This window comes from Primulina huaijiensis, unplaced genomic scaffold (genome assembly GCF_012295235.1).
Source record: "Primulina huaijiensis isolate GDHJ02 unplaced genomic scaffold, ASM1229523v2 scaffold42201, whole genome shotgun sequence".
Taxonomy (NCBI): Eukaryota; Viridiplantae; Streptophyta; class Magnoliopsida; order Lamiales; family Gesneriaceae; genus Primulina; species Primulina huaijiensis.
This window is the reverse complement of record NW_027360113.1, coordinates 94066-109945: the sequence shown is the minus strand read 5'-3', so window position 1 is coordinate 109945 and position 15880 is coordinate 94066. Positions and strand designations below refer to the sequence as shown.

General features: G+C 30.4%; 2 protein-coding genes across 6 annotated transcripts in view; both read left to right on the top strand.

Annotated features, from left to right (window-relative positions):
- Positions 1-7010: 7010 nt before the first annotated feature.
- On the top strand, positions 7011-9589 carry LOC140969546 (F-box/kelch-repeat protein At3g23880-like). 3 transcript variants are annotated; one of them, XM_073430919.1, is made up of 2 exons: positions 7011-7308; positions 7447-8456. In XM_073430919.1, the coding sequence occupies exons 1-2, from the start codon at positions 7139-7141 to the stop codon at positions 8318-8320; spliced, it is 1044 nt and encodes a 347-aa protein (XP_073287020.1). In that variant the 5' UTR covers positions 7011-7138; the 3' UTR covers positions 8321-8456. The 3 variants fall into 3 exon arrangements, with proteins under 3 accessions (XP_073287020.1, XP_073287019.1, XP_073287018.1); XM_073430918.1 differs by adding an exon at positions 9256-9589 and having other exon boundaries at positions 7012-8348; XM_073430917.1 differs by adding an exon at positions 8514-8868 and having other exon boundaries at positions 7012-8348.
- Positions 9590-14395: 4806 nt separating this feature from the next.
- Positions 14396-15880, top strand: part of LOC140969548 (F-box/kelch-repeat protein At3g23880-like) — a 29563-nt gene continuing 28078 nt past the window's right edge. For 2 of the 3 annotated variants that reach the window (XR_012173953.1, XM_073430921.1), the window contains exon 1: positions 14396-15732. Coding sequence is in view for 2 of the 3 variants with exons in the window: in XM_073430921.1 (XP_073287022.1) it covers positions 14523-15704 (1182 nt within the window). In the remaining variant the exon portion in view is untranslated. Of the gene's footprint in view, positions 15841-15880 lie in introns of those variants that run through there. The other variant, XM_073430922.1, reaches the window with a different exon arrangement.

Sequence of the window (15880 nt, the reverse complement as noted above, 5' to 3'; positions counted from 1 at the left end):
ACATTGAAAATATATTATTAATATTTAAAATATTTTAGATCTGATACAAAAGATAAGATTTTGAGTATAAAATTTGAACAATTTTATTAATATCAACATTTATTACACATACCAGTACCATTTATATTTTGTTTCGAATTTCATAAAAAAAATGTGTCAATAATACCAATTCTGACTATATATGTTTGAGTACTCATTAAGCATATATTAGTATCGGATATGAAACAACTGATATTAAAATATCATATATTAGTACCATATTTTTAATATTTTGTACCAATTTTCATCCGATAAAAAATATGTGGATCCAGATAGTGCAGAAACATTTTTTTTGGATCAGAGAATGCAAACATATAATTTTTCTGATATGAACTGAATGCAAACTTAAATTTGATTATGAAGAAATATAAATTTAAATTTTATTAAGAAGATTTATAGCAAAGTTGCTCCAATACCCACTTGTAATTCATAGGAAGAGACTCTCAAAAGATGGAAAATTTTAGTACAAGCAGCTAGCTAGTGGAAGCAGGCTAGATCGAGCTCAAGGAATTCTCGTACTTTCCAAATAGAATCAAAACTATCGAAATTATTTAAGTATTTATAGGTAATATAGTCTCATTGTTTTAAAATTATATCACAGAATTTAAATCGATTGTATATGTGAATATTAATTTTCAAAAATATAAACTATGAAAGGTTAAATCAAGTATAAGTTCATGAAAACCGTTAAGACTCGGNATAATTTTAAAAATGGTCTTCTTTATTATACATTTTGTGTTATGTCTTATATAATTACAAAAATCCTAAAATACCTTTTTTCTATGAACACACATGTCTCATTTTCGTGATTCATTTGTTTAATAATCTATTATTTCTCTTTAAGAGATGATTTAACATTTGTTCTGTTTTATTTAATTTATAATATATTAATTTTTTTAATACTACTTACTTATATCAAAAAACATATTTTAATAAAATTATGAATAGTTAGTTTGAATTAATGCAATCGAAACCACCACTGTTATAATATTCTAATTACGATTGTTGTTCATGCAAAATAATATAAACAAAATCACCAATCAACATGGTTATGAAATATAATAATTACATCAATGTGAGTTTACACAAATATAAACAAAAAATCTGAAGGTCTCAATTAAGTTTCTTCCTTCTTCCATGCTAACAGTTTATGAGCATACACAACAAACTTTCAAAAAAATAAAATACATAAAAATATATTCTAATGATTTTACATAAACAAAATTGGTAACATTATGGGTTTTCCAAAGCCCATATACCTACGCACACAGTAATATCAATATAAAATCAATTTTTTGTGTAAAAATTAAGTGGAAAAAGAGAAAATTCATACTCGTTTAAAGAAATTGGATTGATGTGCTTCACGATCGCCTATATACGCACGTAATTGATGAGATAATAAAATACAGAGATTAAGATGAAGAAATGGATGGTGAATATGGTTTAAATAATAAGTGATATCTTTGTAATTTGATATGATAAAAATATTATTTTGGTAAATTAATTTAACTGAAGACTAAAATTAATTATAATAATTATATGAAGTCTATTTAAGAAAATCTCTCGTATAAATAATATATATATATATAATTTAATTTATTGATAAAAATATCAAACAAACTAAAATGATTCGAACTTTGTGCGGTATGAATTGCATGAATGGCTACTTTTAAGGCAAAGACACATGTAACTATTAAAGCACCACTAAGTTTAATCGGATAGCAATGATGAAAAATGCTGCTTCACTCTTTCACCATGCAAGCTTTTACTTATTGAACGTGGACGAATGATTTGGTGTCGGATGTAAAAATAAAATTATTGAAATTAAATAATTAATTTCTTTATTGAAGGTGTAATGATATTTTTCTTTCTTTCTGTTTTATTAGATGATGTATAAATAAACTTACTAGTATTTAATTTTAAATAAAAATGGTAAAATCATATTTTAGTCATGATTTATTAATACACGTATGCCTCCATGACAATGTTAGGTTCCCTACCACTCCGCGGACTCGTAAGGCCGAATGGCTATTTATTATACGACAGTTTCATGAATTGTATTTGTAAGATGAGTAAATCATGTCCATATTCATAATAGAAAGTAATATTTTTTCATGAGTAACCTAAATAGAAGATCGATATCGCAAAATTGACTTATAAGATCGTCTCACAAGAGCTTTTGTGTTATTATATATTATTACTAAAGAGTTAAAATGAGTATTAAAGACTTATCATATGTTATTTTTTTCCATATATATATAAATTATGTATTTATAAATTATGGTTCCATACCTAAATTTGATTCCAAGATTGGATGGGATTTTACGTAAGTTAGGAATTATTAGATCTTAATCCAATTTTCGACCATTGAAATAAGATCCAAGATGTAGTTTTTAATTTATATAAGAAAGTCCTGTCCGATAGAATGCAAGATTATCGTACTCTTTTCTTAAAAATGTGTAATATCAAATACAATTAGTCACATTTTAAGTTAACATTAATGGCAAGATTGACTATAAGTCAAATTATATGTTAACTAATTAATAGCTATTAACTAATGATATATATATCACTGTACCTTATATATCTTTTGATACATATCAATCAATGTCAGACTATCTTGCCCTAAGTTTAATCAAACGGTCCTCGTTTAATTATTCTCACCCTGATGGTGGGTTGAACTCAACCAAGAGCAATTATCAACCCAGACAACCAACCTAATCATCCATAAAAAATGTCGAAATTTTGTAAAAATTGTTAGAAATATAATATAAAGACTGAAGTAAATTAGATTTACATACGTACAATATAACATGTAAAGATCGATATGTGGAAAAATTAAAGACATAAATGAGTTCTAACATCTAAAAACAGAGATATTCTAAATCTTTATGCAATTTATGAGATGGTGTATCTTTGAATAACGGCATTGATTTAGGGTCTTTGTATGTCACTATTTATAAATGTTCTCTAACTATTATCGAGAGAGTTTGAATCGATTGTGAGTTATCTTGATGATAATTATCTGGGATATGATTTATCAAATCTCATAGTATTTATCATCTTAATCCATATAATATTTTTTATTTATATTATTTTAAAAATGAGATATTTTCCACATTTATCTTAATAAAACATATTGATCATAATTAAATTATTTTATAGACTTTAATAAAATAATCTAACTTTCTCCCACTTAGTCTACTTTTTCAAATTAACTAAATAATCAAAAAATTAAACATCATCCAAAGTTAAGAAACAAATACATGAATCATGGCAATATGTCATGTTATACTGAGTATTATCTTCCATGTCTCACATATATCATATTCCTTAATATAACTTAATGAATAAAACTAATTTTTTATTCTATGTCTAATTTAATTGATATTTTTCTCAAGATAACTTGAATCTTGCAATATTTGAACGATATTGATAACATGGACAGTAGATCATAATCAATCTACCAAATGTTATGGCTAATATTAACGATATTGGATAATAAATAATGAGACTTGAGTAGCCATGTTCACGCCTTATCTCTCCTCCATAACAATCCACCTTCTTCTTAAAGACATGGTCCAAAACACATTTATTGGTCATTTAATCTTATGCGTGTTTTAAAAGAACTTAAATGAGTAATAATGTTGAGCAAGAGTGTTCAAAATATTATGAACTTGAAACATCTCAATTATATCAACCTCAATAGTTTTAAAGTCGTTATATCTCCTTATGTGCATTAAACGGTCGTGCACTCAAATATTAGTGAGCTTTAAAAAAAAACTATATGAATAAGGTGTTTGTAATTGTATGAACACTATCATACGTTTCGATTGAATATTTGATCTCAGGATAAATATGAAACCACATGATAAGCTATTAGATCTCTTCCACTTTTTATAAAGATCATTACATTAATCACTGATTTTTATTAATGACATATGATTTATATTTTCTAATAGTATAATTAGTATTCATTAAACTCAGTGAAGAATAATCTTATCTTTTGTCACCTTGTAATTATAACCTTGAATTTGGAAATTTCAAAATTAATATCAGAATAATTAATACGACAAAATGTTGCAAAATAAATATAATACATGTTAATGTCACCAAGTGAAGTTGTAAACCCCATATGTCATGTTTTATCCTTGTAAATCATGCAATAAATATGAATCAATAACATAAAGATTGCATGTGGACTAAATTTTTTTAAAAAATGTTATTGGTAAAATAATTATATAAAATTCCAAAATTTTCCTTTTATTAACATAACTTATATACAACCAACCAAAATACCTTTAGTTGTAATTTTTTATGTTTTCATAATTATTTGTTAGAGTTTTTTTACAAGGGTAAATTGAAGATAAATCTCCAATAAAAAATTTAACTTCATGTTCAGTCCTTAGGTCATAAAAGTTTATCTTGTACTCCCTCCAATCCCCAACTCACATGTTTACTCATTTTAGGAGGAGGAGCCGAAGCCAATAAAAGAAGAAGGCATTGAGTTTCTCCAAGTTCTGATAATTTTGTTCAATTTATCCAATTTTTCTGCAATTTGTGCTCGATTGTGTTATTTTGTGTCGATTTCTTGTTGATATATGGAGATTTATTTGATTTGTATTGTTACTTTTTCTTCTAATTGTTTTGGAAACATTTTCAAATCAACAATTAATATGAGGGCAGTGATCAAAAACCAAATAGGATCCCACAACGTCGAGATATAAAAACTTATGCCTTGAATTTTTGTTTCCACGTGAATTGGGTTGATGTTCATGAAGATGATGACGTCCGTTTTATGACCCATCTCCACGCTTCTATAAGACTGAAAATGATTAATATGAGGGCAGTGATCAAAGACCAAATGAGATCCCATAATTTTGTTTCCGCGTGATGAATTCTGTAGATATTAATGATTATTTGTGTTTTGTTTTTCTTGATAAGTCATTTGTAGCGTACAACTACTGATGATATATATTTTTACTTATTTATCATATGTTATCATATGTTTTATGGAGATATGTTGTGGGTGTTGCATGACTTAAAATAGGTTTGAATCTGAAGATGAGACGATGACTAGTAATGTTGATCATCTTGAAGTGGGTTCGTTAAGAAATTCAGACATTTGGAGTAAATGCATCCATAGAGAGGATAAGATACTCAAGGATGTGGCATAATTTTGAACACATGCTAAAAATTATACAATTATTACGAGACAGACTTTTTTGTATATAAAAAAATGATAATAAGAAGGTTATTCTTGTCTATAGCACAAACAATTGTTATTGGAGAATTTATCTTCAAAACACAAAGCTGACAATCTTTTTAGAATTAGAAAATGTAATCTAATACATGTGAAAATGACAATTTTCGTAGTAGATGACATCCTAAAGCTGATGCTACATGGGTTTCCAATGTTGTGATTAAAAGATTGAACAGAGAACCGTCGTATCGACCATGTATATATGCTGTTGAAAGATATACAAAGAAATTATGAGGACGAGCTCAATTACCACAAGGTTTGGAAATGGAAGGAATTGGCCATGCATAGCATCCACAATGCAGATGATGAGTCTTATGATAGACGACCAAGATAATATTGTAGTGCTATCCCTTAAGTGACGCAAATACAAGAGTATTGTGTCCCTAGGTACAAATTGGGAGACAACCGGCAAACAAAATCTGTGGGCTCAACTTTTTTTTTATTTATATGAACACATATCATAGATGGTAAATAAAAAAATACAAAATACACTGGGCATACCCAGGGATCACATAATCAGTGTTCAAAAATCATAATCGAAGAAAATGGTTATATCAAAAAATAGATACATCCCAAGAATGAAATCCAAATACTGGGAGACAAAAAATGAACATCATCCAGCAGCCAGAGTTCGATGAACATGAATCAAAATCTTCCGAAAGATAGTAACCAAGCTTAGTGCAGCTTTACTGAAATAAACACCCATCCTGCTTCCAATTCATACTTAACCTCAACAACGTATATTGGAGATGCCATATAGATAAGTTTTTTTATCAGGGATTTATTTCCAATTTATCTTTTTAATAATTATTTAGAGTAAATAGAAATTTTGAATATTTGAAAAACTGATTTCAAATTACCATAAAATTTCACTCATAAAAAGTTAATATATTACATTTTAATATACTTTTATATTTTTCAAAATTTATAAAACCTGATATATTATATTAATATTTGTTACACTTATTTGTCTACTGAAATGTCATATATTAGTATTATATTTAAAAATTCTGATACTGAAACATCATATATTTAATATTAATATCATATTTTTAATGTTTTGTACCATTTTCATCCGAAAATATTTGTAATTAATATCAATACATGTTTGAATACTCAAAAATCATATATTAGTATCATATCTAAAAAATTTTATATTCAAATATCATATAATAATACCATATTTTCACTGTTTTGTATCAATTTTCATATAAAAAAATGTGTAATTAATATCAATATTTGTTATGCATTTCGAGTACTCAAATATAATATATTAGTGTTATATTTGAAACATTTTGTTACTTAAATATCATTTATTACTATTAGATTTTCAATATATGTACCGAATTTGAAAAAACAATTGAGAGTTAAGAGTGTAAAATCATTTTTGGTGTGAATCACATACGTCAGAAAAAAATTTCATTTGACAGAGACTGAACAAAAATACAAATATGTTGTTGAAAATTTGTTCATTTATTCATATAACAATAAAAAAAAATTTAATTATCTGGCAAAAAACTCATACAATTTGATTACTACGATAATTTTAAAAAAAAATTAAAATCAAACAAATAATTGTTTTCTAAAGATTTTCAGAAAACTTGTATATTTATTTATTTTTTAAAAACAGATCCTCAAAAACATCAAATTATAATTATAAACAGCGAAAAACTTCTATTTAATTAACTCCTAAAATTTATTCCATAAAATTATTACTTCTAAATACTTCCCAACATTTCCACACGGCTAAGCATCAAACAGGAACATTTCTGTTTGATTTCAGAGACGGGGCAAAATTTTGATCCACTAGATAAAGAATCGTTCGAAAACTCTAACATGGATTCTGGGAGAGATTCGCCAAATTCTTCAGCCCATCGTGAATCCAAGAAAAATAAAGCGGCCCTCGAAGCTCAAGCACCCGTCAATGGGGGAATCCCCTGTCTTCCTGAAGAAATTGTAGTGGAAATACTTGCAAGACTACCAGTCAAATCTCTGTTGAAGTTCAGGTGTGTTTCTAAATCATGGCTCGCATTAATTTATAGCCAACAATTAATCAAAACCCACCTCAATAATTCTAGATCGGGTAGGAATTTCTCTAATTACAGAATCATGTCAACCATATCCCACCCCAATTTTGACCTCAGACACTGTTCAGTGATCTCCTTGATGCAAGAACCTTCGACTGATGCATGTAGCATTGATTATCCTAAAAAACATCCGAAAAAAGCTGTCTGGGTTGTCGGTTCCTGTAATGGTTTAATTTGTTTGGCTATAAATGAAAAAGATTTGTTCTTTTGGAACCCATCCACCAGAAAATCGAAAAAATTGCCGCCTGTGAATGTCAATATTAAACGAGGTTTCTACAATATATATGGCTTTGGTTATAATGAGTGCGACGACGATTACAAGGTTGTGGGCATTTTCTGTGTGTTTGGAAACGCGGGTGCATATGAGTCAATGGTTAAGATTTATAGTTCGAAGATCAATTCTTGGAAGAGGATGGAGGATTTCAAGGGTGGTGTTCCTCTTGATGATTCGGGCAAGTTTGCTTGTGGGAAGCTTCACTGGTCCGCCTCTAGTAACCTTGGTTTGGATTTTAGGTGGGATATTGTGTCTCTTGATATGGAAAGTGAGGTGTATGGGATAGTGGAGCAACCAAATTATGGGGAGAGGGAATTTGACTCGACTCTAGGGGTGCTGGGAGAATGCATTTGTATACTGTGCAACTATCAATATATCAATGCAGACTTGTGGGTTTTGAAGGAGTATGGTGTTAAGGAGTCTTGGACTAAAGTGGCAACCATTCCTTATGTGGATACTCCTGGGAAATTGTTGTACTCGAAAGTGTTGTTCATGCTACAAAATGGTGAACTTTTGTTGGTCTTTGGGATGCATTTTGTAGTTTACAATCCGGAAGATAATTCTGTCAGGATTCCCGAGACAAGTAATCTCAAGGCTTTTTTGGAAGCGGATATCTATTTTGAGAGCCTTGTTTCACCTCTTGCAAATGAAAGATAAAGGAGAATCCTAATCGATAGCATAAAAGGTCCAATATTTTTCTTATATCTTATGTCATTTAATATCGTAAACTTGTATTCCGTATCATGGGACATCATAAACTCGATTCCATAAGAAAAAAATGCTAATTCTCTAAGCTTGGATCACAACCTGTTCTTTCTTGTAGTTTATAATGTTATTTTCGATCTAGTAGGCTTTGAACATATAATGGGCGGCTTCTGTTCCATAGTTTTCGAAGAATATACTCAATCGATTGGCAGAAACCAATTACTTCAAGTGTATTCACAATATTTTATGTGACTTGCTGGAAAGGAAGCTGATGAAAATCTTGAATTGTACGAGGAAATTGTGTTTTTGTTCTCTCATCCTTGTCTAGTCACATGCACAAGACTAGCAGAAGATTGTAGAAACTAACAAGGGGGTGGGTCTTTATTGTTTGATTTATAAAAATCCACTTTTTATCGATGGAAATTACCAAGAGTCGTGGCATGAACTTTGTGAATAGATTCTTGGAAGACAATGCACTAGTTCCAAATTGTTGTCCTTTCCTCCCAATATGCTTATAAATGCGTATGCCGTATAGATCGTTGTGACATGAACTTTGTGAATAGATCCTTAATTAGCTTCCTATGGATTAGTTCCGGTTGTACAAAAAATGGCATTGTCAAATTAATTAACATACCAATGACACAAGACTGAAATATAACAAGAATAAACAAAAGTTGAATCTACATAGAGCAATGACACCAATAAAATATAAGTTGTTGGTTATGGGAAACAAAATATTGAAAGATTTTGATAAGATTAACTTGTTGGGAAATAACAAAAAAGTTGAATAGAATGAAATCTAGTTAGCCAAAATGAGGGATTGTACTAAATCGATAAAAAGTGATATCTCGCGGACGGCTCTAACCGGAAGCCCATGCGGCTTACAGGGATATTCCTTGATCATGGTGGCTGCAAGTTCACGGTATTCTTCCTCTTCAAAGGTAACAATCTCATGGCAAGCTTCAATTTTTCGGATGGAAATAAGAATCGCTTCCTTCACCACACATCCAGAACGTGGCAATTTGACCAAGGGAGCTGTCCACACCTTTATACAGAAATCCGTCAACGGCTTTTCCTTTGTTCTTCTGGCAATGTCTTCTTCCCAGACAAAACTCCCATGATCCACGGATTCAACTGCCGAAATATTCTTCAAGTTGGGAAATAAATCGAGAAGCACTTCCGTAAAAGCAAACCTACGCCTACGCCTGAAATGTAACATGTGCCTGATAATCGGATTTACCAAGGCATTACAATACCTAAGTTTGGAGTACTGAGACGTGGCTTCAACCGTGCCTGTAGTCTCATCAATACGGCACTTGGCTGAAACTAAGATGAAGCTGGATGGATCCGATTTATACCCAAGTAAAGGCACAGATCTTTTTAGTTTCAAAGGGAACGAGAATTGGATAATTACAGATTCAACGCAAGAGAATTTTTTCAGAAAGTTGAGATTTTCCTCTTGGCCACCACCACGAATTTGCACGGAAATAAAGCGAGCCTGAAGAGCAAGTGCGGCAAAAAGCTTGGACACTGAACAACAAACAGACAGACATTTGGCATCAATGATTTTGTCAAAAATATAGACGATTAGCTCTCTTGGAAGGCGATCGAAATAACTCTCTTCCATCGTTTCCCACAAACACTAGAATCCCAATTACGTTTGGGGTTGAAACCCTAGAAATAATTATAATATATTCTCTCTTTTCCAATTTTCCTTGGGATTTGTAATATTCCATTGGTAAATCTTTTTCGGAATTTCTTTTTTGGAAATAAATCTAATTATCTAAAATTACAAATACACCTTCTGAGATTCTTGATTCTTGTTGCGGCCCTTTCAACCGAGACTCTGGAAAGTGCTTACTTAGGACTTGAGATAAGATCCTCATCTGTGCTAAGTTTGGTTTTTTCAAATCCTCAGGCAATGCCTGTCAATATCCCACATTTGAAATGCCTTGGGAAACAAATAAGAAGCACAAAGGGAGGCTCGGCTATTGGTCATACCATGACATCATTGATCATTTTCTCAAGCTGTATTTGTTCAATATAAGTATGTGGAATATATGAACCTTCCAATCCTAGCTGTTCAGCTACACATTTTACAACAAGGCGGTCTCTACCTTGTACATGTCTCAAATAAAGCAGGATCAACATCATAAACAACCACATGGAACGAAAATATGCCAGAGTCGAGCACTTCACTGTTTTTTTTATAGAGAACTATCTCATGAAAAAGAAGGAACTTTGAGCTATAGACACGTTAATTATCAGGAGGAAGATCGCGATAGGATGAGTGGACATGAAGAAAATTTAAATTGCTTACATTTAAAAAATATCACATTTAAAAATTCCAAATTTTTAGAGAAATTTGGAATAAAATGTCTTTTCCAACTACAATTATAAAACCACAATGCAAGTCTTCGTAGCCTCCACACATGAGATAATCTAGTTCACTGAGTAGATGATGCATGAATCACTTCCTAATGGCTTCCTTGAATTTTGCAATATTTGCACGATATTGATAACATGGACCGTAGATCATAATCAATCTACCAAATGTTATGGCTAATATTAACAATATTGGATAATAAATAATGAGATTTGAGTAGTCATGTTTACACCTTATCTCTCCTCCATAACAATCACAAAACACATTTATTGGTCATTTAATCTTATGCGTGTTTTAAAAGAACTTAAATGAGTAATAATGTTGAGCAAGAGTGTTCAAAATATTATGAACTTGAAACATCTCAATTATATCAACCTCAATAGTTTTAAAGTCGTTATATCTCCTTATGTGCATTAAACGGTCGTGCACTCAAATATTAGTGAGCTTTAAAAAAAAACTATATGAATAAGGTGTTTGTAATTGTATGAACACTATCATACGTTTCGATTGAATATTTGATCTCAGGATAAATATGAAACCACATGATAAGCTATTAGATCTCTTCCACTTTTTATAAAGATCATTACATTAATCACTGATTTTTATTAATGACATATGATTTATATTTTCTAATAGTATAATTAGTATTCATTAAACTCAGTGAAGAATAATCTTATCTTTTGGCACCTTATAATTATAACCTTGAATTTGGAAATTTCACAATTAATGTCAGAATAATTAATACGACAAAATGTTGCAAAATTAATATAATACATGTTAATATCACCAAATGAAGTTGTAAACTACATGTCATGTTTTATGCTTGTAAATCATGCGATAAATATGAATCACTAACATAAAAATTGCACGTGGACTAAATTTTAAAAAAAATGTTATTGGTAAAATAATTACATAAAATTCCAAATTTTTCCTTTTATTAACATAACTTATATACAACCAACCAAAATACCTTTAGTTGTAATTTTTTATGTTTTCATAATTATTTGTTAGAGTTTTTTTACAAGGGTAAATTGAAGATAAATCTCCAATAAAAAATTTAACTTCATGTTCAGTCCTCAAGTTATAAAAGTTTACCTTGTACTCCCTCCAATCCCCAACTCACATGTTTACTCATTTTAGGAGGAGGAGCCGAAGCCAATAAAAGAAGAAGGCATTGAGTTTCTCCAAGTTCTGATAATTTTGTTCAATTTATCCAATTTTTCTGCAATTTGTGCTCGATTGTGTTATTTTGTGTCGATTTCTTGTTGATATATGGAGATTTATTTGATTTGTTTTTTTACTTTTTCTTCAAATTGTTTTGGAAACATTTTCAAATCAACAATTAATACGAGGGCAGTGATCAAAAACCAAATAGGATCCCACAATGTCGAGATAATAAAACTTATGCCTTGATTTTTTGTTTCCATGTGAATTGGGTTGATGTTAATGAAGATGATGACGTCCGTTTTATGACCCATCTCCACGCTTCTATGAGACTGAAAATAGTTAATATGAGGGCAGTGATCAAAGACCAAATGAGATCCCACAATTTTGTTTCCGCGTGAATTGGGTTGATATTAATGATTATTTTTGTTTTGTTTTTCTTGTTAAGTCATTTGTAGCGTGCAACTACTGATGATATATTTTTTACTTATTTATCATATGTTATCATATGTTTTATGGAGATATGTTGTGGGTGTTGCATATATGAATTAAAATAGGTTTGAATATGAAGATGAGACGATGACTAGTAATGTTGATCATCTTGAATTGGGTTTGTTAAGAAATTCAGACATTTGGAGAAAATGCATCCATAGAGAGGATAAGATACTCAAGGATGTTGCATAATTTTGAACACATGCTAAAAATTATACAATTTGTTACGAGACATACTTTTTTGTATATAAAAAAATGATAATAAGAAGGTTATTCTTGTCTATAGCACAAACAATTGTTATTGGAGAATTTATCTTCAAAACACAAAGCTGACAATCTTTTTAGAATTAGAAAATGTAATCTAATACATGTGGAAATGACAATTTTCGTAGTAGAGGACATCCTAAAGCTGATGCTACATGGGTTTCCAATGTTGTGATTAAAAGATTGAGCAGAGAACCGTCGTATCGACCATGTATGCTGTTGAAAGATATACAAAGAAATTATGAGGACGAGCTCAATTACCACAAGGTTTGGAAATGGAAGGAATTGGCCATGCATAGCATCCACAATGCAGATGATGAGTCTTAAGATAGACGACCAAGATAACATTGTAGTGCTATCACTTAAGTGACGCAAATACAAGAGTATTGTGTCCCTAGGTACAAATTGGGAGACAACCGGCAAACAAAATCTGTGGGCTCAACTTTTTTTTTATTTATATGAACACATATCATAGATGGTAAATAAAAAAATACAAAATACACTGGGCATACCCAGGGATCACATAATCAGTGTTCAAAAATCATAATCGAAGAAAATGGTTATATCAAAAAATAGATACATCCCAAGAATGAAATCCAAATACTGGGAGACAAAAAATGAACATCATCCAGCAGCCAGAGTTCGATGAACATGAATCAAAATCTTCCGAAAGATAGTAACCAAGCTTAGTGCAGCTTTACTGAAATAAACACCCATCCTGCTTCCAATTCATACTTAACCTCAACAACGTATATTGGAGATGCCATATAGATAAGTTTTTTTTATCAGGGATTTATTTCCAATTTATCTTTTTAATAATTATTTAGAGTAAATAGAAATTTTGAATATTTGAAAAACTGATTTCAAATTACCATAAAATTTCACTCATAAAAAGTTAATATATTACATTTTAATATACTTTTATATTTTTCAAAATTTATAAAACCTGATATATTATATTAATATTTGTTACACTTATTTGTCTACTGAAATGTCATATATTAGTATTATATTTAAAAATTCTGATACTGAAACATCATATATTTAATATTAATATCATATTTTTAATGTTTTGTACCATTTTCATCCGAAAATATTTGTAATTAATATCAATACATGTTTGAATACTCAAAAATCATATATTAGTATCATATCTAAAAAATTTTATATTCAAATATCATATAATAATACCATATTTTCACTGTTTTGTATCAATTTTCATATAAAAAAATGTGTAATTAATATCAATATTTGTTATGCATTTCGAGTACTCAAATATAATATATTAGTGTTATATTTGAAACATTTTGTTACTTAAATATCATTTATTACTATTAGATTTTCAATATATGTACCGAATTTGAAAAAACAATTGAGAGTTAAGAGTGTAAAATCATTTTTGGTGTGAATCACATACGTCAGAAAAAAATTTCATTTGACAGAGACTGAACAAAAATACAAATATGTTGTTGAAAATTTGTTCATTTATTCATATAACAATAAAAAAAAATTTAATTATCTGACAAAAAACTCATACAATTTGATTACTACGATAATTTTAAAAAAAAATTAAAATCAAACAAATAATTGTTTTCTAAAGATTTTCAGAAAACTTGTATATTTATTTATTTTTTAAAAACAGATCCTCAAAAACATCAAATTATAATTATAAACAGCGAAAAACTTCTATTTAATTAACTCCTAAAATTTATTCCATAAAATTATTACTTCTAAATACTTCCCAACATTTCCACACGGCTAAGCATCAAACAGGAACATTTCTGTTTGATTTCAGAGACGGGGCAAAATTTTGATCCACTAGATAAAGAATCGTTCGAAAACTCTAACATGGATTCTGGGAGAGATTCGCCAAATTCTTCAGCCCATCGTGAATCCAAGAAAAATAAAGCGGCCCTCGAAGCTCAAGCACCCGTCAATGGGGGAATCCCCTGTCTTCCTGAAGAAATTGTAGTGGAAATACTTGCAAGACTACCAGTCAAATCTCTGTTGAAGTTCAGGTGTGTTTCTAAATCATGGCTCGCATTAATTTATAGCCAACAATTAATCAAAACCCACCTCAATAATTCTAGATCGGGTAGGAATTTCTCTAATTACAGAATCATGTCAACCATATCCCACCCCAATTTTGACCTCAGACACTGTTCAGTGATCTCCTTGATGCAAGAACCTTCGACTGATGCATGTAGCATTGATTATCCTAAAAAACATCCGAAAAAAGCTGTCTGGGTTGTCGGTTCCTGTAATGGTTTAATTTGTTTGGCTATAAATGAAAAAGATTTGTTCTTTTGGAACCCATCCACCAGAAAATCGAAAAAATTGCCGCCTGTGAATGTCAATATTAAACGAGGTTTCTACAATATATATGGCTTTGGTTATAATGAGTGCGACGACGATTACAAGGTTGTGGGCATTTTCTGTGTGTTTGGAAACGCGGGTGCATATGAGTCAATGGTTAAGATTTATAGTTCGAAGATCAATTCTTGGAAGAGGATGGAGGATTTCAAGGGTGGTGTTCCTCTTGATGATTCGGGCAAGTTTGCTTGTGGGAAGCTTCACTGGTCCGCCTCTAGTAACCTTGGTTTGGATTTTAGGTGGGATATTGTGTCTCTTGATATGGAAAGTGAGGTGTATGGGATAGTGGAGCAACCAAATTATGGGGAGAGGGAATTTGACTCGACTCTAGGGGTGCTGGGAGAATGCATTTGTATACTGTGCAACTATCAATATATCAATGCAGACTTGTGGGTTTTGAAGGAGTATGGTGTTAAGGAGTCTTGGACTAAAGTGGCAACCATTCCTTATGTGGATACTCCTGGGAAATTGTTGTACTCGAAAGTGTTGTTCATGCTACAAAATGGTGAACTTTTGTTGGTCTTTGGGATGCATTTTGTAGTTTACAATCCGGAAGATAATTCTGTCAGGATTCCCGAGACAAGTAATCTCAAGGCTTTTTTGGAAGCGGATATCTATTTTGAGAGCCTTGTTTCACCTCTTGCAAATGAAAGATAAAGGAGAATCCTAATCGATAGCATAAAAGGTCCAATATTTTTCTTATATCTTATGTCATTTAATATCGTAAACTTGTATTCCGTATCATGGGACATCATAAACTCGATTCCATAAGAAAAAAATGCTAATTCTCTAAGCTTGGATCACAACCTGTTCTTTCTTGTAGTTTATAATGT